Source organism: Nilaparvata lugens, chromosome 8 (genome assembly GCF_014356525.2).
Source record: "Nilaparvata lugens isolate BPH chromosome 8, ASM1435652v1, whole genome shotgun sequence".
NCBI lineage: Eukaryota > Metazoa > Arthropoda > Insecta > Hemiptera > Delphacidae > Nilaparvata > Nilaparvata lugens.
In genome coordinates, this window is record NC_052511.1 from 39413405 (window position 1) to 39437214 (window position 23810).

Genomic DNA, 23810 nt, shown 5'->3' on the forward strand with positions numbered 1-23810 from the left:
TGGGGGCATTACTGCACGTATCATTGGCAAACTGGATTTTTGTTCAGGGGTCTTCTCGTTGTATACTATAATATTATATACATGAATATAAATTTTAAAAATTAGTTTATTGAATCGACATTGAATAAATAATTGTGAAAAATAATAAATCGTTGTAGAATAGTGAAATTTCTATTGATTCCAGAAAAATCTATGTTTTATATTTTTATATCATTATATTTAAACTTTTTTTTCTAATAACTTTTTCATGTAAAATGTTTTTCTGAAAATTACCCTTTTTGAATTCTTGCAATGATTGAATTCCAGCATTAAACTGATTAATTTATTGTTTTCATTAGATTCCAGAACCATTTTTCAAGATTGTACTTACAAATAATATAACATACTTCAAGTTTTTCCATTTATTTTTCAAAATAACCCAGAAATATAGAATTTTGGCTGAATTTATTACTACCAGTACAACTATTGAACAATAGATGGCAGGATTCTGGCAACTACCCATCGCCATTTTTGACTTAATAGCGCATTATCACAGCCTTTCAGTATAAAAGTTGATATTTAGTTGTAGGTTTCAAAGAAGACAATACCTACACCGAACGTAAGTAAAACTTATTTTTTAGAAAACTATCCACTTGATCATTTTGACTTTGTATTGAATCCTTGAAAGCTGCTTTATAGTTCTCTTTGATCTTGCGTCCTGTTAGTTCTCCTGTTCCTTATTGCATGTATGTAATCCATTCTGCTCATTTGATGAATGAAATGAGTAGCTGAACACCATTTTACTTCATAGGAGTGGTAATGCTTGTAAATTTACTTTCATATTTCTAGTTTAATTTGTTGATGTTGACTTCAATGCATAATAAATTGACTATTATTTTGTTATTCTTTTTTTTAGTTGTTTACGTAGACTAGGTTAGACTTTTAAAACTTTATACATTTTTCAGTGATTAGAATATGTATTTTGAACATTATATTTCTATTTTAAAAATGGCCTGTTTATTGGTTTCTGTTAAAAAATACCCGAAAAAAATGTATTGCTTATTGTTTACTAAAAACAGGCAGTTTTAATCAGTTACTTTGCCGGCATATAATAATTGAAACTTTCATTTTTACTGTAAGTAAAGTTATTCAAATGATGACTTTGTTTTTCTATAATTCTTTTCTCAAATCATATCACTGTAAACCGACTTTTGTTTATTGTTTAAGTTTACACGTGTTTAATAATTTACTGTAATTTTTGAACAAATATTCTCATAAAGTTGACAATAGAATGTTCTCTTCTAAACTATTATTTTAAATAGGCCTAAGGCAGTCTACGTTTAAATTTAATTCAATATCCAAAGTTTACGAAAAATTTTTGACATGAACTTCTATTTAATAATAATGTCTTGAGCATCAAGTTATATAGGAAATATACTTTAAAATAAAGTATTGAACTGAAAACTGGCAGTGAATCTCACATTGTCTTTATTAGACTTATTTTGTGAAACCAATAAGTAATTAACCAAAAACCAATAGAGAAAATTTCTATATAAATAAATTGTAATTTTTTCTCCTTAACAGTTTATTTTATTTATACAATATGACAATTTTCACTTAGTTTAACAAGACCCATAGTTGATTGTTTACTTGAATATTTTTGTCTATTCTGATAGTACCTAGTTACATCTTACCGTAACACTTTTAATATTTTTTTATACAAAAATATTTAGTGATGAGTCATCACTGTTTTGACTTTACCAACAATACGGAATCATTGTGACTCATCCTACTAGTATGCTCCGTCGTTGACTGGGAAAAGGCGTGATGACTCATGCCAGCGCCACACTCTCGCCAAGTCACTTTCTAAGCGGCTTGCTGTTTACATATATTATGTATACGGGTGGAGTAAAGGCGAGCGATGGTACAGTATCCATCCACACTCTCGCCGACAGAGTGGTGACTCTCAGTGGATACTTAGATCATTGCAGACCTCTCTTCACATCCACTGGAACAATGACCGTGTATAGTCACTATGTTTGCTGTGTTTGTGCATGAAAACCTTGGGAAGTTTAGTACAAGAAGTGCATGAAAACCTTGGGAAGTTTAGTACAAGAGTGACTTCCATGACCACAATACAAGACACAGTTGTCTATTGGATGTGCCTTTTCGCCGGCTCTCATTCCCTGTCTTGGCCCTGCGAGTTTATAAAAGGCTACCAGATGGAGTGAAAGGACCACCTTGCCAGTGGTCCGGTCCCAACTTAAGACCAGGCTTACCAACAACCCTTTCTAATCAGTTGGGGAATTTTTTAGGATGACCTACTGGGCTTGTTCTAGTCAGTCTTCCATCTTGATTTTTTAACTTTGTGTGTATTAAATTCATGACGCAACCTATTCGGCTCTGCTGGCATTTGTGAAGAAAGAGATGCACTTGGCAAGAGTGTGGAACCGGCATGAGCTATAAGCGTTTCGGGGTACCTCTACTCATGCCCCCGCTAAACTCTCACAGAGTGTTTCGCGGAGTCGCTTGCCTTATTTCCAAAGATCGACATTATAATTTTTTAGAGAAGGCGACCCGAGTGAATTGAAGGCGAGAACTAGTATGGTAGCCACTCGTCATTCGTTGACAACAGTAGTTGATTCAATTTAATTCATTATTAATAATTGTCATTTATTATCTTGTTTTAATTAATAGTTACCGTTAGTTGATTTTTCAGCAGTGTCAAGAGTTTTGTACACTTGCACTACATTTACTTAAATATTTTCCAAGAATAAAAATTCATTTGTTCAAATTTTGTAAGGTTAACAAATTGCATGTTTCTCAATGCTCAGTTGTGATTTTTAAATTTGTATTCTAGGATTCTTTATTCACATGTAAATTTCAATTCTTTTCTAGGATTACTGTTGAATGCTCTGATGAAAACGACCGTCAATTGATTGAAAATTCTGGCCTTAAACTTGAATGAATGAGTGACACCGTAACATCGCAGTTTGACGCTAAGAATCAAGGTGAGATATGTTTTACAGTTCTCTATTCATCTACATTTTACGAGTGAAGATTATAATTCATCAGGGTTTCATTCAGAATTCATATTCAGTTCAGGTTGAATTTCTTTTGTTGTGCCTGATTAGCATTTGTTTTTATTCAGTAATCTGCATCCTTGACCAGCAATTGCTGGGTAGATTGCGTCAAAAACTTGGTAACAAAGACTAATATTAAGATGGGAGGTCGGTCATAGATCTCAGAAAACATTGTATTACCTCTTCATCCAGTGAGTAGAGTGCCAGACTCACAAGCTTCTCCCGAAGTGCCTTCTCAAAGACCTTCTCCTCCTGCTCACGGAAATACACGGGCATCATATTGAAGATCTTGAGTGCTCGGACAGGAAAGCTATTATGCGATCGAGTAAGTCTGGCATGAGGCAAATTGATATCATTTCTGATGTTATTATTTGAAAACTATGATGACAGGTAATGTATTTCATAATGTATTATCAAATTCAATTTAATTCTCAACAAAGGATTTCAATGATAGTATCATGTGAGAAATCCACCACCTTAATTTTGCAAAATTATTCGCTAGGAGGAGAAATGTAAAGAATACTGCAGTAACCCAGGCCTACTGTATCTACTGTATCAGTCGTTAGGTCATGTCAGAGGCCCTGAAATTGATCAGTTGCGACCTGAAAACTCTGACACCAGACCTGAGCCAGCCAGGTCACTCGATATTATTATTATTATTATTATACTGTATCTACTTAGGAATGTAGCTAATGGAAGTGGAGAAAGATAGGAGAAAAGCGTTGAATACTATTTATTTACGTTGAATTGAATGAAGGATTTTTGAATTGTATTGAAGTGACAATGTAATGATTTGATTTGTTTGCAGATGATGTGCTCAAGAGCATAATTGGCGAACGGCGTGGTTGGGGCATGTCGTCGAGTGGTGGGGGCCAAATGCCGGGGGGCGGTGGGGCTGGGGGTGGCTACCCAACTCACCACCTGCCTCCCACCGTACCCAATCCCACCCCCACCTCCTCGCAGAGACTCAGACTGCCCCCCACTGCTCCTCCACCTCACCAGATTATGCCTCCCTGGATACACTCGCAGGCTACAGGTATTTATTTATTTGTCCGTCAATTACATATACATACATAACAAATTGAACCAAACTCATCAAGAGTACACTTTTTATAATATTTTATCAAGGATGTCATCACATTGTCCTCACTATAAAGTGAGGTATCTTTTTGAAAACTTTGAATATTGTTATATTATTGAAAATTTATGAGAATGTAATATGTAGGCTAATGTTCTTGAATTTATAAATAAACCCTCTGGATGTGATTATTATCAAACGAAATTCCAATTAAATGCTGCAAATCACCCTGAAGACTTCTGCTACTGCAAATATTGTAAACAGCTAGGTGGGAATTCGATGAGCGCTACTATACAAAAATTATTTGTCAGTCCGGGAATCGAACCCAGTACCTCCTAATTGCCGGTCAGGAATGCTTACCCTTACACCAATGCTTCTCAACAGAATTTGAAAAGTGTCATTGTAACACGTTGTGACTGCATGTAGCTGCTCTCACTGAACCCACCAGCAAGAGCAAGCGTTCAGTGTAAGTGTTCCTATTGCTATTTCCAGATTTTGTTTCTCATCTCCAAGCTTGCAGTTGCACATATACATACGCTTCCAATGTGATCGCACAACATGTGGATAGGAAAAACGAATCTCTGGGAATAAGGAACTCACTTATCATTTGCCACAGTTTTTATCGTTTGCAATAATCAAGTTTCAAACTATTTTTATCGTTGACATTTTAGTTGTGTACTTTTTAATCCAAACACGCTGAAAACTAGTACATTTGTAGCGTCTACTAGCTGCTATGGGAAAGTGGAATTTGAAATGTCACGTACATATGAGTTCCGGACAATTCCAATTCCGCATATCCGTAGCAGCTAGTGGACGCTTCTAATGTACATGTGTGCAGCGGGCTAAAAAAAGGATGTAATAAATTGTTTCTATTTCATCTTTGTATAAATATTTAAAGTGGATTGATCAAACTATCACCACAAATTATTGGAAAATGTGGTTTGATTATTTGATGTGGTTGTCACTCCCACTGGAAATTGAAGACGACCAGGTCAATTCTGGCCCAAACAGTTTTTTTTCTATTTCTAGTTGGTCAATCTTTTTCAAGTTGTAATAATCTTAGCTAAGGAAAAATCGTTAATCAAATGCCATAACTTGTTCAACAGTGGGAGTGAAAGACAAGAAACTAACTTTAAAAACTGTTCCTTCTGAATAGAATTGTTGCAAATGAATTGATTGAATTGATATGCAAAATCTGACAGATGGATAAAATTTATTCATTTATTGATTCATGATACACAATTATTAATTTAATTAATTGGAGGAGGACCAACTGGCACAGCCCAAAACTTTCTCCCCCAAATTCTGATTATTTATAGATTCACAAGTCTGACTTTGCTAGCTGTGCCAAAACATTAAGATTTATTATAATTTACATTAAATTTGTCTTATGTATCTTGTATTTTGGCGAAATAAATAAATATTCAATTCTATATTCTAGTTCAGAAATAGATTGTGTTCCTCCACTTTGTTTGATTGTGTCCAAAATTTGTTGAATATTTATTGATGATTGTGGAACTTCTTCATAATTGAAAAACACTGTTTTAATTTGTCAATTACTCTTTTATTTATCTAATCGCGGTACTGCAGTATCGTTATGAAACCAACACATCTTCAACTGTACTGGTAGAAGTAATTCAGATGAAATGAAATGTGTGATTTGTTAATTTTAAATTATCTATGAAATGTGTGATTTGTTAATTTTAAATTATCTATCACCATTATGCAGTTTTAGTTGTCGAGTCTTTAGTTATAAATCTTTAAAGTTGTTTGTCCTAACTTCCTATAGCTCTGTCTATTTTTACTTATCGTTTTTAATGATTGAGATGTGACCTAGTTTTCCTTAGTTTACTACAAAGTTTCGTCCCAATCATTACAAACTATAAGTAAAAAAGACAGAACAATAGGAAGCTTGGACAAATAATTTTGAAGATTTATAATAAGACTCAGTTGAATTGGAATTCAGTTTAGTTGTATATAAAAAGCTCTATTTTTCTTTTCCTTTTGAAATGTTTACCATGGTTGTTCGAACTCCCTGCCGGCGGACAAGTTGCTATATTATAATTGATAATATTCTATTTGTTATTACTTTTATGGCAAATAAATGAATTTTAATTTGGCTGTTGTAGGTCTAGGCTCGCTGCCGAGCAGCCGGCACACGTACTTTGGGTCGCCGCACCTGACCGCTGGGCGCCCAGCGTGGCCGACAGGCGCAACCGCCAAGCCAGCCGGGGCGCACCTGGGCGCTGCCAACCCGCTCTTCAGTCTGCAGAGTCTGCAGATGATGGTGACGGCCACCGCTGACCCCCCGCTCTACCAGCAGGAGACCATGGACCTGTCTAAGGCCAGGCAGAACGGCAACCTGCCCAACGGCGAAACGGGAGACAGTGTCAGTGTGATCGCCCAAAATCCCCTACGAGACCTTACACCGCCTGAGCCCGACAAAATCCCCAACTCCGATAAGGCGCCTCCCCTCCCTTCGCCCGCCTCCCCGGAGCCGGCCGCTTCCGCGCCCCCTGTACCCCTCCAACCCGGGGTAGGGGTAGTGGTAGGGGTACCAGTCCTCCCCGAACACAAGCCCCCCACAAAACCGGACATTGCTGCCGCCGCGCACACTCCCGACAACGTCGAGTCCATTCTTGAAAACATGTTTCGCATCCAAGAAGACAAGCAGCTGACCCCTCCCCCTCCTACATCTGTTACCCCTCATTCCGTCATCGTTCCACCCCCCACCACACCCCATAATAGTGCTAGTACTAGTTTAAGTAAAGACTTGGCTCCAGTGTGCTCGCCGCCCGAGAACATTAACGAACAAAAACTTATTGAAATTCTCAAGGTCGAGGACACCGACCAATCAGTCGAGGAAAGTAAAGAAGAAACGAAGCCGGTAGACGAAGTGAAGAAGAAGGAGGCGGATGTAGTGAGTGAGACAAATGTGGAGGACTCAACAAAGACTGACAGTAGTAGTAGTAGTGTAAAAAATGAACCGGTGTCGATAGCGTGTGAAGCAGATGAAGCGGCGAAACCGGCAGAAGCTGCAAGTTCTTCGGTTGAGGAGGTTGTAATATCAGACTCAGAAGATGAAGGTAACGCAACGAAAGATTCGACGTCGTCGCCTGTTGTAAAAACAGAAAAAGTGAAAGACGAACCAGATAGTATGTTTACAGAGGTGGAATCTGAACTGGAGAAGATGTTTGCGGGCATTGTGGAGCCGGGGAGTGAGGGGGACTTGTTGGCTGTGAAGGAGGAGACAGGGGAAGGGGAGGGAGAGAAGAAGCCAGAAACGAAGCCAGACAAGAGGCGCGGACGACCGAAGGGCGCTCTGTCCAGGCGAAGTTCGGACACCTCGTTTTCGGGAGTGGAGAGTTCTGCGAAAAAGCGCAAAGGCAAGGAAAGTGTGGACAAGAAAGGCGCGAAGAAAGTACGTGTTGAGGTTGGAAGTGATGCTAAGAAAGGGCGGGGGACAGGTAGCTTGTCGGCGGCTGATGTGGGAAAGTCACGTGGTCCGGTGGTGCACGTGGAGGGGTCACGTGACAATCCGACGAGTGTGATGGTGGTGAACGGCGGGTCACGTGCTTTGGACGACGACGATGCCGGCGACGCCACCAAGGCTTCCTACCGCACCAAGCGCACCGCCATTTTCCAAACCGAAGGTACACTAATATTACTTTCAATCCAATATAAATTATAATTCATTGATTGACTTGAACCCGATTTCACAAAAAACGTAAAATAGGGTTGAGCGGCAATTAGATCTATAGTGAGGTTCACGTTGTAATGACAATGGAGAAAGATAGGAGAACAGTGTTGCCGAATCTCTGCCTTGTCACTGCCTTCTATAGGAAATAGCTGCTTTTTGTAATATTAACTGTTCATTCATGTTAATCATATTCTTTTTAAGAATATGTAATAACGAATTTGACTATTGACATATAGAATGTCGGCCAGCACTTGGAATTGTCCTCCGATTGGCTAATTCTCACCAAAAGCTGATTCTCAACCGATTGGAGGACAATTCTGAGTGTCGGCCGACAATCGGTAAGTGTGAAAATGACCATTGCATCACGAGAAGATAACCGGGTAACGTTTGTCTGGGAAATTCCATTGAAACATGAGATGTATCAGTCTTGGCTTCTTTGTATTTTAAATGAAATAGAATTTATCTATTTAGCAGCTTATCCAAATCTCTTCATTCTCAAGGTTTTTTAATAGCCGTGAAATAAAATTAAATAATTCACTCTCATCTTCAAAATTTTAATCATGTAGCAATACCGTCCAGAAATTACAACTTCATCATTCTCCCGAAAATTGACACCCCATTCGAACGTTTTTGAGAGTTATTCTCATCTTGAAGCGAATTGATTTTTAACTAACATCTACTACTCAATTTCTAGTTAGGAGCAAAGTAGCCGAGTAGCATAATAACGCAGTCTTTTAATCAGTCAGAGGTCCTTAAACTAATCAAGTGTGGCCTGTAAACTCTTGACATCAGATATGAGTCAACCAGGTCACTCAATATTATTTATTCATTTTTTGTCAGTGATTCACCATTTCTATTAAACTCTTCACATTGCTCACTCTTGAAGTGATTGTGAGTCATTCTAATCCTACCACTTGAACTCCAAGCAGTATAAGAGCTTGTAAAATTGAAAAGTTTTAAAGAAATCACCTTGCACAAAGTATAATATTCTAATGGTATTTCCAAAATTCAGAAAAATATCCAAATCTAGTATCCTTGTCTCAGTTCCGAACCATTTCCAAAGTTGGAAAATATTATCGATTCAAATCTGAATAAAGAATTATTTAAATAGTCCAGTATGAGAAATCAATTTGAGTGAATTAAATTGAAATGCAACATGCAATTTTTCCCAAATACTGTATATTAAATATGTTTTAATTTTTATATGGTTCCTGCTAATATATTTTTTATTTTGCAGTTTGCTAGTTCAATTTTCCTTGAAATTTTACGCTAATTGTCAATAGAACAATAAAGCCCCATCAATATTTCTGTATCGAACATTATGGATTATGGTAATAATTTAATCATATTTATTTTTTAATGAACTGATAAAATGACTTATCTTGGCTATCATGTTTAGCTTTGATAAGGGACGCCTGATAAGAGATTGCTCTACAATATTATGGAATCCTAGTACAGGATTCAACAGTACAATTGATAAGAATGTAGCTTGAACTTGCTGGAGTCTAGATGTCTGGAGTTTTTAATGTGTCACGTCTCAATTGAAAGAGTATTAAATGGCTAATTACAAAAGGAATTTCGTTACCGTTTCAAATGGAAACTCAGACTCTTCATGGACTGAAATGAGTAAGGCTTCAATTATTTACGTGATCATTGATATTTTTTATTTGCCATATTCATTACAATTGTTTTTTATTTCATTATGCAGAGTGCGGCAGCAAAACTTCCTTTTTTTAAGTAAATGAAACTCTTTGTATGGATCAGAAAGTTTGTATTTATTTTTGTAATGTAGACTCATATATAAAATTTGTTTTAATTTAGTTTTTAATATCAAATCAGGTAGGTGACGTCCCCCATTCTCAATACACGTTTGTCATCATGACTCCTGCCAGCATTGCAGGCGTTATCTTAGCAATTTCTTCCCTGATATTGTCTTCAAATCTTGTTGGGTCCTTGGACGGTTCACATAAACAAGGGATTTCAAACCCCCCCCCCCATAGAAAAAATTCACAAGGGTTCAAATCGTGAGATCGGGCTGGCCACTCCAAATCGCTCCTAATTGAGATGATGAAGATCATCATGAAGAATTCGTCTCACAGAACGAGATTTGTGATCACAGAACATCCGCTCGAAATAAGTATGAACGGCAAATGCACGCTTCGAGTTTTCTTTGTAACAGAATCTTTGAATGAAAGTCTATCTGATTTGTTTTTTCCTTTTTTTGTAGCTAAGACGCGCGGCCAAGGTGCTGGTCTGTACAGCAGCACGCTGTCACTACGCTATGACTCGCAGACGGCTGACTCGACGTGGCTGTGTGTCCTCTGCAAACGCGGACCGCACTGCGAGCCGTGTGTCGGCGACCTGTTTGGCCCCTACCTCATCACGCTTCCGCCTGCGGTTGCGGCCGCCACGCCGCCAAATGACGCGCCCTGCGACTATGAGCTGAGTGCCGAACAGAAGCGGCGCGCCGGCGGCAAGGTGGCCGCCGCTAGTCTGCGTGCCACCGGCGGTGCCGATCAGTTCGTGCACAAGACTGCCAAAAAGGTGACTGCAACTGCTATTTAGTTATCTATCGGTTATTTAGTCTTTTGTAAAAAGTGAAAATTGTACGAAGTTTTCGAATTTCTTCGAAGTTTGGACTTTTTTGATTGTTTATAATTCATTTATTTCATTTTAGAAGTATATTTAGATTGAAATAGCTACTTATGTATTAAGAGCGTAATGCGCAGATAGTTAGCGAGCGAAAAAGTAGATTCTCCTCAGAAATAAGCTGTTTTACGAGGAGAATTAAGTATGTAAATTCTTTTTTTACGCGCAGTTGTAGAAAAAATGTAGAAAAATTCATGTATTTTGTTTGATTCGGATTATAAACTAGAGTGTGTAATTCAAAAATGTGAAAGTGACACATAACCCAACTACATTCGGACTGTTGTGCAAATAGAATGTTTCGGACGCTATTTTCCAACCGATAATCATGAAAATGGTACCAAATTGTTCAGAAAGATTTGGACATCTGGCGCCGTACCGCCAAAATCCAATTTTCCAACTATAAAATGACTTTAAAATTCGATGAACTTGGAGAAAATTTGGCAAAGTTTGACGTTCAATCGGAAAAAATTGATGAGTGATATCAAAATTTGGCGGTACGGCGCCAGATGTCCAAATCTTTCTGAACAATTTGGTACCATTTTCATGATTATCGGTTGGAAAATAGCGTCCGAAACACGCTAGAACGAAGTACCTGCAAGGAACTCTATATCGAGAAAGCTTCAATTCCCTACTAGCCTTTCGAAAAAGTGTGGTCGAACTCACTAACACAGTCCCAACTGCTATGATTGTGAGTACACACACTCACACCGGAGAACCGGAAAACTGGTTTTCGGTTGTCGAAACAATTGATTGTTTTTGTTCAATGAGATATTGCCCGTCTTCTTGTCTGCGCTATTGTGTTTTATGTTATATACTATATTCATATAATATGCTATATTATTCTATATGCTTATACAGTAGTTTGACATCCATATTATTATTCATTCCCATTTCATTTCAATATCACATGAAATCTGTACTATATTCTATTTGTACAGCTATTTTGGAGACATGGTTCATTCTTCTCTCATCGAATTCTCTATTATCCATGTTGGGCCATGCATGGCAATTCAAATTCAACCCAAGAACTTTACATGATACTACCCGGGAAAAATTTAGTTTTGGAGAGATCAAGTTTTACATGTTTTTTCTTATACTGTAATTAGAAAACAACCAATCATTCCTAAATTCTCGAGAAAAAGTAAGTTATTGGATAATATGAATGAATAATAGTTCATGCTTCAACGAAAATTTCTGCAATAAAAAAATACTTTTAGTATACTGCAAGGTCTCCAAGATAAGCCAATTCTCTGTTCACTTTTTTTCATTTACATTTACTTTCTTTGAAGTAGTAATAGGGTACAAGTATTCAATTGGAAGAAAGGTGAAATGCAAAAACTAATGTACAGTATGACACTGTACATTGTCATTGTCCAGGAGTGGTAACGTTGGGGGGGGTTCGTTGATTGCGCAGACTGCGTCTTTGTCATTGTAGTGAGGGGGGGTTTCCAATAGGGTCAATATTGTAATGACTGACGATCTTCTTCTTTGGAATGTTTTCTGAATCGTGCAGAATCACAAATACTCTGCTTCTGAATAAAATTATGCTTATATGAATCATAAATTTTTTGGGATTAGGCGCCTTCTGGCGCCTGCGCGGTAGATTCTATTAAATTCATAATTGACCAGAAATGAATTCGATTGTTTATAAAATAGAAAAATAGACAGTTATCAACTGTCCATTGTTCAGTTGTTTACAGGCCGTTGTACATGGTGATCTGCACTTGTTTTGGTGAATCAGGAATTAGGTACTTCTCGTAATATTTGCTACCGTATATTAGCCCAGTTCTGAATCGTGCTAATACAGTCACAAGTACTTTGCTTCTGAATAAAACTATGCTTATGAATCATTGTAGCGTTATAATATTTAGCGTTGTTGTATGATTTGAATTTTTGTGCCTGATCGGGAAAGAAAAAATAGGCTATTGCCCAAAACTTTTTCAATTTCCTAATTCAGTTTCAAATTGTGCAAATATTATACATAGGTTATGTCCATTTCAATTTTCTACACCAAATCACAATCTGAGAGTATAGATTAGAATAAAACAAACAATTTTAAATTTTGATAGATTGATAGTAAAACTTTTGTAAAAAAACGTTAAATTCACAAAATAGAGAATAAAACCACTTAAATTTTGAGCTCGAAAATATAACGTTCACCTTAGCTATATAACAGCTGTTTCATGTTATCATGGATAATAAAAACCAATTTGATTTGATTTATTATATTATTGGAATCATTTTTTGTTTGTGATTTTCCCTGATAATATACATAAAATCATGTAAATCTGATATATACATTGAAATATTTGATCATGTACTCCAAACAATATTATTACTGGAAAAATTAATTCCTATCTAGAATCAAAATAAATATATTTAAATCTCAAGAATGAAGAATCATGATTTTTATTTGTCTATGCATGAACCATTTTATTAACAGCCTTCAGCACTTACTGTATCTATATAATACTGGTCGTCAGGCTCGCTTCGCGCCGGGGGCTCCGCCACCTGGACCCCCGACTGGATCGTCCAAGAATGAGATCAGCAGGCTCGCTTCGCTCGCCTGCATTTTTCATTTGAGCATTTTTTTCATATGTTAGAACAATCCAGTCGGGGGTCCAGACTAAACGTCTGGCTAAACGGATATGGCGAGCGAAGCGAGCCTGACGGCTAGTAATAATATATTCCCAGGATTGAAGTAGCAGTGCCCAATCAATTTTTCGCGATAAATGCATTTCAATCTTCAACTTGGTGCCAACCTAACAAAGTCAACTCAACTTAATGCCAACCTGACAAAATTATTAATTTAGTTGCCAGTTAACAACTGTTTCGAAGAGGTACTCTATCTAGATTATAGTTCTATAGTAACATATGATATGGACATTTCAATTATAATTAAGAGATTGGGACTAAAAGACGAACTTTAAACCCTTAAAAACAACCTTTAGAGTTAAAATATTGCCAAAAGATTTCTTAGTGCGCCTCTAAAGGGCCAACTGAACATACCTACCAAATTTGAACGTTTTTGGTCCGGTAGATTTTTAGTTATGCGAGTGAGTGAGTGAGTCAGTCAGTCAGTCAGTGAGTGAGTGCCATTTTGCTTTTATATATATAGATAGTGCACTCATATATTAATGAACTTGTATGTCGATTTAGAAGAATTAGTCAAATGAAGTGTTCTTTGATAACACTGTTGAAGCAATAGAATACAATCTATAGCCAGGCTACTGAAAAGCAGATCAGTCATGTTAGAACAGCCGCAGAATGAGTAGACAATGCAGTGTATAATAATAATAATAATAATGGACTTTTCTAGGAAGAGAAGACTTCAATTGTGATAGTGGTGCTACTGAAGTAATGAACTTCTTTCTCTAGAAAGAGAAGACTGATGTGTGAGAGAGCGCATCGATTGAGAGAGAGTAGAGCTATGAAGACCGATGTTTGTGGGCCAGCATGCTTTTTCACTCCGCTCCCCATCTCATCAGTTAAATTTACCTAGTACTACACTTTTCGAACAGCCTTCCTAGACATGCCCCTTAAGACCGTTTTGGGCTTAAGCCTGTGGCAATTTTCTAAATCTTTAAACTCGAAAAATGTACTTTTTCCAACTTTGAGCGCTAACAAACGTCAAACAAATTATATGGATCTTATTGGACATTTTTCCCTCTTTCCAACCAGATCTTCAGGAATTAGATTTTGACTGATAGTTTTCGAAGTTTTTCAAACATATCGAAAAATCTATTTATCTCGAAAAGTGAGGTCGATATTATTTATATAAGAAAATTTCAATTACATTTTTGTTGCAAATTCCATGCAGAATCTATGGTCTTGGGCTGTTATACCTTCCGTCGGATACTGTATATGCATAATACTGAACAACCTAGTTCAACTCGTAATGTGTTGTAAATTATTGTACTAAGTACACATAAATGCTCAAAAGTTCCTCTTTGATCAGTACCCTGAATTTACATCCTGTGTTTCTCCTAGGGTAGCTAAGAACACTTTACTGTTTTGCTATTGATTGAATTTCCTTATATTTACTTGATTGTTACTGCCTAACCAGGTGAAAACCTGCCACAATTTCAACGAACATGAGATGCTTGTGAAACTACTGTAGATTACAAGGTTATGAAATGAATTATAAAATTGAGGATATATTTTTTTCAAATTTAATCAACTAGAGACTAATCAAATTACTGTCTCCAAGCCCCATGTACGTGTATAAATGTAGTTTTGTATTATATTATTGTTTGAATTTCTTCCAATTTTACTTGATTGTTACTCCTGTACCACGTGAAACGGGAAACCTGTCATTTTCATCAGCCTGTTTCGGGGGCATCGAAGTAAATATATCTGTGGCAGCACTATAGATTACACGGTTATGAAATTATTTGTAAAATTGAAAATATATACAGAGTGTCCTACGAAAGGTGTAACAGCCGAATACCATAGATTCTACATGAAATTTGCAACAAAAAATGTTCATTGAGATCAATCGAATTGCTGTATTTTCGTGATATGAATGTAGGTTTGTTGTGATTGTTGTTGTCAGAAACGCACAGCGTCGCTGGACGGTATGATGGGCGGGGTGGTGCCTGTGGCCGGAGGAGGGGGGGAGTGCGAGGTGTGGGTGCACGAGGCATGCGCAGTGTGGGCTCCAGGCGTCTACATGATTGGCGCGCGTCTCATCGGCCTACAGGACGCCGTAGCAGCTGCCATCAAAACGGTAAGCTGTCATTGTTAACAGAGCCTACCATAGCCAGGTCCACAGTGGAGAAAGATGCCACTGCCTTTTGTAGAGGATAGCTCATAACGGTATATCTGATGTAAATCAAATAAAATTTATTGCCAAATTAATTAATTTATGTAATATTAAGGCTCTACTCAAACAACCGCTACTCACATCGTACGCCTCCAGTCGCGAGTACTAGTTTTCACGACCTTTCAACTTAACTTATTTAGCCCCCTGTGGGTTGGGGGAGCTCTGAGTCGAACATCGTACTCACCACTTTATCACCCACAGTATCCCTGCTTGTCGTAGGAGGCGACTAAAAAGGACCCCGAGGCAACTCCAGAAGTTGCCTTGCCTTCAAACCCACGGGATCTGCCCCATCAGAGCAGTTTTGGAGGGGCAAAAAGAAAAAACCAAGACACCAAAGATGGGTGAAACTCCAGGCACAAATGTAGGTCAAGAGGCTAAGGCGAGGGTGGCCAGGTGCCCTAGAGGCAATTTGGCGAACCCTCCTTCATCGGAAGGACCTACAAAAAAGCCAGGAGTGGAACTCACGTAGGTCACGAGTTTGTGGGAGGTGGAGAGGCCAAAACTCACCACTGCTCAAAGAAGGGCGACCATTCAGGCAAAACTTCTTGGGAGAGGTGAGGCTTTTGAGTTTTGACCCTGCAGAGTTTCGGAGGGTCAAAAAGAAAAATCCAAGAGACCAGAGATGGGTGAAACTCCAGGCACAAATGTGGGTCAAAAGGCTGAGTCAAGGGTGGTCAGGCGCCCTAGAGGCAACTTGGCCGCCCCTTCCTCAGCTGAAGGACCTTCAAAGAAGGCCAGGAGTGGAACTCACGCAGGTCACGAAGACTAATCAGTCTGAAGAGACTGCCAAGCATATCACACTGGCTTGCGACAAGCAACCAGGTGATGAATGGGATGTTAGCAAAGGGAAAAACTCCTGGTTCTTGTAAAGGACACAGGTATTGGTTTGCTCAACTAACATACTACTTGGGAACACAATAAGCTTCGGTTGACGTGTGGGGTTCTTTGAACCTTTTGATCCTTGAATCCGTCCCTTCAAAAATAATAATAACTTATTTAAATTGAATCAATTTCTTATAATCAGTTTTTTCTCATGACATAAAATGATAAATTTTACTTCTTTTCCAGCAAATTTCGACGTGGTTTCGTTCATATTCACGCTATTTCACTTCAAATCCTAACCTCACTTTTTGTACGAACGTATAGGATACTCAACATTCTGTTCGCCAAGAGACGAGAGACTTGAGTATCTTACATGTATGGTACAATAAAGTAAGATTGGATTTGAAGTGAAATAGCGTGAATATAAACGAAAACACGTTAAAATTTGATGGTAAAGTACTGAAATTTCCAATTTTATGTTATTATAAAAAATTTATTAGAAGAAGCATCTATACAATTTTTAATAAGTTGAGTTGAAAGGTATGAAAAATTTGTACTCGTGTATGATAGACAAGGATAGCAACACCAATGTGTTATTGATGTGTATTTGAAATACTCTGTCATTATAACGTGGACCACATCATATTTCATACAATCAGGACCCAGTTTATTACACAGTCATGTATTAGGACTAACTGGATCTCATACTAGATATCGACTATTGTATGATTCACGTTATAAATACAGTGGAAATAATAGAACGGCAGAGTTAACTGTTTATTTTTCCACCGCCTTCTACAGTATAAACCTATGATTCAAGTCATCCTGGTAGTTTATTGAAGTTTTTCGGTTTATCTTTTGATAGTTATCTTTTTGGTATATCTGATATAACATTAATTATTGTTGATGAACAATCAAAAACAGAATTAAGTGAAACTTGGATGAGGTGCCGATATGTGGGGATCTCAATAGGCGTCAAATTCTAAAACTGTAGAAAAGAATCTGATTATATGTTTGTAAACTTTTTAAAATTGCAATGAAATGAATAAATTATTACTATCTTCGTAATGTATACTGTTCATGTTGTATGAATAATGTTAAGTAAAAATAAAGCTCACTGATATATGTATATTTATATTTGAATTTACATGTTTTGTATAATAGTACCATAGAGAAACAATAGCATAAGTAGATATCCCGTGGTATAGGGCGTTTATGTCGTAACTTTTACTGTTATCTCAAGCCGATAGTCTACGTAGTTCTTTCCCGTGAAGCTTTATGACGCTGGTAGTCTCTCATATTGTGCCGTTCATACACTCTTACCAGGTCAAAACAGTAAAAATCGACAATAATCGCCAGTAATCGGCTTGAGATAACAGTAAAAGTTATGACATAAACGCCCTATACCATGGGATATCTACTTACGCTATTGTTTCTCTATGATAGTACCTTGTCAAGCAGCCTCTTTGAGGTTCGCTTAAGGTAGCTTATTTATTCAATAAACGTTTTTTCTATTCTATTCTAATCTATTCTATAATTGTTGTATTTGATGAGCGTTTTTTGTATGTTGTGTAGCGTTGCAACCTGTGCGGTGAGCCGGGCGCGTCGATCGGGTGTGTGACGCGTGGCTGCCGACAACTGTTGCACGTGGCATGCGCGCGCCGCTCCAACTGGCATCTAGACCAACACACGTTCATCTCCAAGTGCAGCCAACACGCCAACTTCCTGCAAGCACACAGTGCCAATGCAAACACGGTAGGCCACATCATCATCAACTAATTGATAGATTGGACGAGCAGAACAAATTCAAATTCAAAATTCTTTATTGGTTCTTCAAAAACAATACAAAACATATACAAAAACCAGAACGTTCAGCAAGAATATAAGAAACCAATCACCTGCAAGGAAAATCCGCACAGGAAAATCCTGTGCGCAGGTGAGAGTTGCTAATACGAGTCATTAAGAACTTGAAAAAGATGTAATAAGAAATTATATAATATAATAAAAGAAGATGATTAATAAGGGTGAAAGGAAGAGAGAAAGAAAGAAAAGAGAGATGGCAAACATCTATTAAAATAAAGATATATATCTCTATATATCTTTCTAGTAATATTGGCCCCTCAAATAATATTTTGACAGCTACCAGCTTGGTATGTAATGCATGTATCTTGGAGGCAAGGCGAGGCATTTATCTTTTCCGTTGCTATACGCCACCCGTTACTTTTTCTTATCGAGATGAATCATAGCCAAGCAAATTGATTAATAGATCCAATAAAACATGAACCTTGATTTTACGAACAATAATCTTATCATTAATACACATTTTACCAGCCAATATTAAGCACCATATTGTAATTTTTTCCCCTCTTTATAATATAATATTTTTAACTTGAGGTGCCTCCTCTCCTTCATCTTGGGATGTTTATTTTACATGGGCAATTTAAATTACACAAATTATTACAGGAAATCAAGACTAACGCTAAAGTTTTAACTTAAATCGGCTTATAAACAAGGAATGTAAAGACTGATAGTTTCTTGTGGCCAGCGATTTACATTACGTCTCTTTTCGTTCCATTTAGACTGATATTTGGTAAATGGAAATTGGTGAAAAGTGTGATGGTTAAGGTAATTTTTACTTTGAAGCCTTTTCTCTCATTTTCTACTATTTATTGATGTTAATACACGTTATTTCTGTTCTGTGTTCCAGGAATTTGGAAGAAGATGAAACTGATTAGTCGAATTGAGAACTGTCATCAAATGTACTCTCTTGTCGACGAACATATTACTGCAGGTATTGGCTTTCATTGAAATTACATTATAGGATTGATCTACAATAATTATTGACATTACAAAACTTTTATTAGAAACAAATGACTGAATGTTGTAAACAGTTGAAGTTTACAATATTATATTGATAGTAATATTTCAAAATGCAACATAATGAATGTGTTGTCTCTATTTTTACCAACAGGTTGATGAGGTTCTTAACCGCGGGAAGGTCAGCCCTTGAAAGTGGCATCGAGAATAAAAATTTATGTGATGAACTCTTAAAAAATAAGTTATTGGAGAATCGTTTTTATTTTTATGTATTTATGTACGTACATGTGTAGACGATAACTAATTATTAACGTATGTATTATTTTGATTATAAAATATCGTACTTGTACATTGTAGATATGTTTGTTATATATTATATATACGGAGAAATTGGTAACTTCTTATGCAGTGTTGTGATAAAAATTATATTTGTTATAAGCCGCGCGATTTATTTAAAGGAAAACTATTTAATTTTAGCTGCTTGTGTAAAATAGGAAAACGAATGATGTACTACAGTATAAATATTTTGTAAATCAGTTAGATTTAACAAATAATCAATGAAATAATTTTAGTCAGTTATAATGTAGATTGTTTACTTCAGCAATTTTTAGTGAGATTGACACGGTAATGAAGAAACTATGTCATACAAAAAATATATTCCACTTCATTAAAATGCAGTAGCTCTCCTAATGATTGCGTCAATTTGTTTTTTTGTTTCATTTTTTTATTTCAATTGGGAAGATGAAAAATTGAGTTGTAAAAAATATAAACGTTTTAAATAAACTATTTAAAAAAAATTGAACCACGTGTGTGGTAGCTCATGTAATAGGCTTTAATTGGATTGAATTACATAAAATATATTGTATAGTATCGAGGGCTAGTGGTTCGTATAACTGACTGCTATTTCTATTCAAGTTGTGTATGTTTTATAGTCATTATATTCAATAGTTAATCATATCCACACATTAGCAATAGAATTTCCCCCATGAAAACCTATGTAGGAAACTTTGGGAATAAATGTCCTCCTAGTCAAATAATGATGAAAGCTTTTTAATTTGATCAAATTTATCCCATAAAATCCGCTATAGTTACTGTTCAATGATATCAACATTAATAGCATATCCTAGCGCTGTAATTTTGATAATTTCGCAAAGAAGTGAATATGTTCAGTTTCAATATAAAAATAAACTAATAATGAACTTCATTTTTTTCTTATTTCAATACGAGAACATGTTTTATTCGTGAAGTCTATAAAAAAATCTCTGACAATATTTCAATTTTATTTGAGTAATTAATTTATTATGTTAGATATGAATCCATAGATTTGTAAACAAACATTCAACTAAGAGGACTCATTTGTGAAAATACTTCACAATCACGTTTGGAATTTAAGTTTATGGCGTAGCCGATGTTTTAGTATAGATTCCAATAACTTCAAGTAAATTCTCGTGTAGTTGTCATTCTAGGCTCTTAGTAGTCTATTCTAGTCTGTATCTCCTTTCAGACATGAACAAAATTAATTTCATGCTAATGAAATGATATGCAGCATTGCAGTGCAATTTTATGTGGCAATTGAAAATAAACTGAAATCTTGAAGGTTGAATATTCAATATTTTAGATCTTATATAATAGGTCTTCCTTTGATTGTTTCTATCAGTTAGCTTGAATCAATTTGTCATAACTTTTCCTTTCAATGTTTGGAATAGGAGGAAAATTGTGACTTGAAATCTCACTACGTCTTTCATTCGTAGTCTCAATACATATAAAGACATTATCATCATTATTTACCTACTAATTAGGTACTTACTATTGTATTCTTATTGCATTTAGTTTTAATGCAAATCCAATATATTTATCTATTCTTTTTCTTGGTGGATTATGAGTTGAGATTCTTGTCCGTTGAGGTCTGGTTGTGGTTGCTAAAATTGGTATTCCCTATTATAAGATGAATTGATTTCAGTACGTTGCTTCCTGAGAAACATGAACATGAGTCGTTTCATTTATGTAGAACTAGAAGTCAATTATTGCTATTATCGATAAAGTGATAAGTATTGCTATTATCGATAAAGATTATTGCTATTATTGATGAAAGTTTTTAAATCATGTTTTCTGTACTTTCCAATAGATATGTGGTAAGTCTACCAACTTTCAGATTATATTTAGGTTATTGTGTCACGGTTTTTTTAATCGTTTCAAATATTTTCAGTCTTGATGTTGGCACCATGCAAATACATGACTGAAGTGATTCGTTTGTAAGTAATAGAAGAGGAAAATTTACTTTTATTTGCTACTTTATCTAATTTCAATATAATTTTTCGAGAAATTTTCCACTTTTTTAATTGAAAGAAAATGTAACTTCTTATCAATTTTCATTTTTAATATAATATTTTAATGGGCAAGTTTATGGAAATATTTTCGAGAAATTTTCCACTTTTTTAATTGAAAGAAAATGTAACTTCTTATAAATTTTCATTTTTAATAAAATATTTTAATGGGCAAGTTTATGGAAATTAATATTTCATCTTTTACAGTTTTACAATTTGAAATGTTTGATCCAACCTGTATATTTTTATAGGTTTTTGGTAAGGAAAATGCACTATCCTACTTATAACTACGCACATAACACATCACTGAATCTTTATCAGAGTTTTATTTATACATTATCATATATCATATATCAATACTTAATATCTCTTAAAAAGAGTGATCAATGAATCTTCCCAATTTTCAATAAGATTCTGTGAAATTATTATTTAAGAATATATACTTTTATAAGCAGCATATTGTAAGATCTTCTGTATTCCTTTACTGTGTTTATATTAGATCGATTTATTACTTGTAGGTTTTATAATATAATTTTCATAAATACTTATGTTTATTTTTCTTAAAACCAATTTTAAACTTGAGTAGCGTGTTTGTGAGAGTGTAAGTCGAGAATTGTGTTACAGTTATAAAATTTGTGATCATGTCTTTTATATTTCTATTGTTTTTTTACCGGTCTATTCCTATTAAAAACTTACGTTTTTACTTCCACGTTGCATTTTCACTATTATACATTTATTAATAGTCATCATTGTACCGGTATCATGAATTCTAGTTTGAAGTTTGGCATTCAATTTGCTAGATAATTGATCAAATAAGTAATAATACTTGTATACTACTAATACTTGATACATATGTACTGTCACAGCAGTACATATGTTTTCCAATTATAATTGGATATGTATAAAACAATTTTGTTTCCAGTTTTGATCACTTTGGTACGTTCCTCAGGGATTGCAGAAATCCCCAAGTAACAATATATGGCTCGAATATATTCCTACAGTTCAATAAACAGTAAAAATTTATTCAGTAAAGCTGGATTCCTACTTATCAGTTAAATTGGCATGTACAGTGAGAATATTATTCCCATAACCTCTAATGGGACTATTCATACTGGCTCGGTCGTGCTGAGAAAATATTCCAATCAGAACTCATGGAAATTATGTTTTCACTGTGCCAATAACTTCCACTGAAACTGATTCGCCTTAAATTTTGCAAAATTATTCTAAAACTCGTTTTTGTATTTAGTTGAAACACAGTTTATTCTTTCAATCATTATAATAATTTTAGTTTGCCAGCCCTTTGCGTTGTGATAGTACAAGTGATAAGCATAACTACTTTGTAAACTCATGTACAGTATATTTTAAAGCCGATAGTGATTCGATTGACTAAATTTGATATTTCCCATCTGGTGCTGTGAGTGATTTTTCACTCTTTTATAAACTTGGATTTTTGAAGACTTGTGATCTTTTTGCTTTGAATTCTTAATGTTTTGTGGGATTTGATAATCATGAGATGCTCAAACCATGAACACCGAATAGAGGCTTGTGAATCATTGCACAACCCAGAAATTGCAGTATTCTGGATCAAAGTATTTACACTTTCACCTGTTGACATTACTAATGTTACTCATTCTATTACGAATATAATTATTCTCATTGAACAATTGAATGTTACATCCAAAAATAATTGATTGTGACTTAGGTGGTCAAATTTTATAGCTTATTTGATGAGTCTTGTAATAAGTGTTTCCTGTAAAATATATAATATTGGGAAACGTATCTATAAATCATTAATGTTAATCCAATTATCAATATCTGACATCTGTACCGTTTCTCAAAGCAATTTCGTCCTTGTTTGAAAAGCATTTTTAATACATGTTTCACATAATATAATGATTATAAATTGGAGTTTCATTGTAATGTATTTGTAACTTATAACTCATTTGCATGAAAGAATATTGTAATGCTTGATTTTTAGTTATATTTGAAACGATCACCAGACATTCTACTTGTATGTGACGAAAAAGCGCATCGACTTCTTGAATTATTTTCATTATTGTGGAAATAAACCAATTTATATTTTCAATGATATTGTGTTATTGTCTCTTTTATACGGGTAGCATACCAACTTGTGAGTGAATGATATTCATTAAAATTGATAATTTTTTCAGAACATAGAGTACTTTGTTCAAATTTCTTTAACTTCAAGGAACATGAATATAATTCATTCATCCAATCTCATTTGATGAAATGGATGAATAAATTACCCTGGCTACACGATTTTCTGATCATTCTACACGTTTAAGTGCACTATACCGTGTGATTCAAAAAGGACTTGACAACTTTGAAAATTCATATAAATCTTATTAAACAAGGTACAAGCTGGTTTTGGTGTTGTTTTAAAGGAAAACACTTCAAGTTTTTTACCTTAAACTAAAGATTTTCTATGTGACTTCCTTTGGTTATCCTACAGACATCCCATCGATTTCTTCCCAGATTCGCACTAGCATTTCAGGTGTAACTTGCTCAACAG

General features: G+C 35.5%; 1 protein-coding gene across 4 annotated transcripts; it reads left to right on the forward strand.

Annotated features, from left to right (window-relative positions):
* The first annotated feature begins 77 nt into the window (after nt 1-77).
* Nucleotides 78-23363, forward strand: LOC111045011 (uncharacterized protein CG5098). 4 transcript variants are annotated; one of them, XR_005572077.1, is made up of 9 exons: nt 78-598; nt 2878-2990; nt 3871-4098; nt 6270-7793; nt 10068-10384; nt 15045-15218; nt 17712-17891; nt 18844-18927; nt 21160-21986. XR_005572077.1 is itself a non-coding variant. In XM_039434730.1 (8 exons), exons 2-8 carry the CDS (start codon nt 2948-2950, stop codon nt 18859-18861), a joined length of 2484 nt encoding a protein of 827 aa, XP_039290664.1. In that variant the 5' UTR covers nt 257-598; nt 2878-2947; the 3' UTR covers nt 18862-23363. The 4 variants fall into 4 exon arrangements, 1 of the variants encoding a protein (XP_039290664.1); XR_005572075.1 differs by having other exon boundaries at nt 262-598; nt 19108-23363; XR_005572076.1 differs by lacking the exon at nt 78-598 and adding an exon at nt 673-795 and having other exon boundaries at nt 19108-23363.
* Nucleotides 23364-23810: the final 447 nt, after the last annotated feature.

What these genes read in the sequence shown, in the direction of transcription:
- LOC111045011 (XM_039434730.1), top strand. Translation starts at nt 2,948, where the DNA reads ATGAGTGACACCGTAACATCGCAGTTTGACGCTAAGAATCAAG. An exon ending in GTTTGACGCTAAGAATCAAG is followed by an intron (nt 2,991 to 3,870) that starts GTGAGATATGTT and finishes ATTTGTTTGCAG; the next exon opens with ATGATGTGCTCAAGAGCATA. An exon ending in GATACACTCGCAGGCTACAG is followed by an intron (nt 4,099 to 6,269) that starts GTATTTATTTAT and finishes TGGCTGTTGTAG; the next exon opens with GTCTAGGCTCGCTGCCGAGC.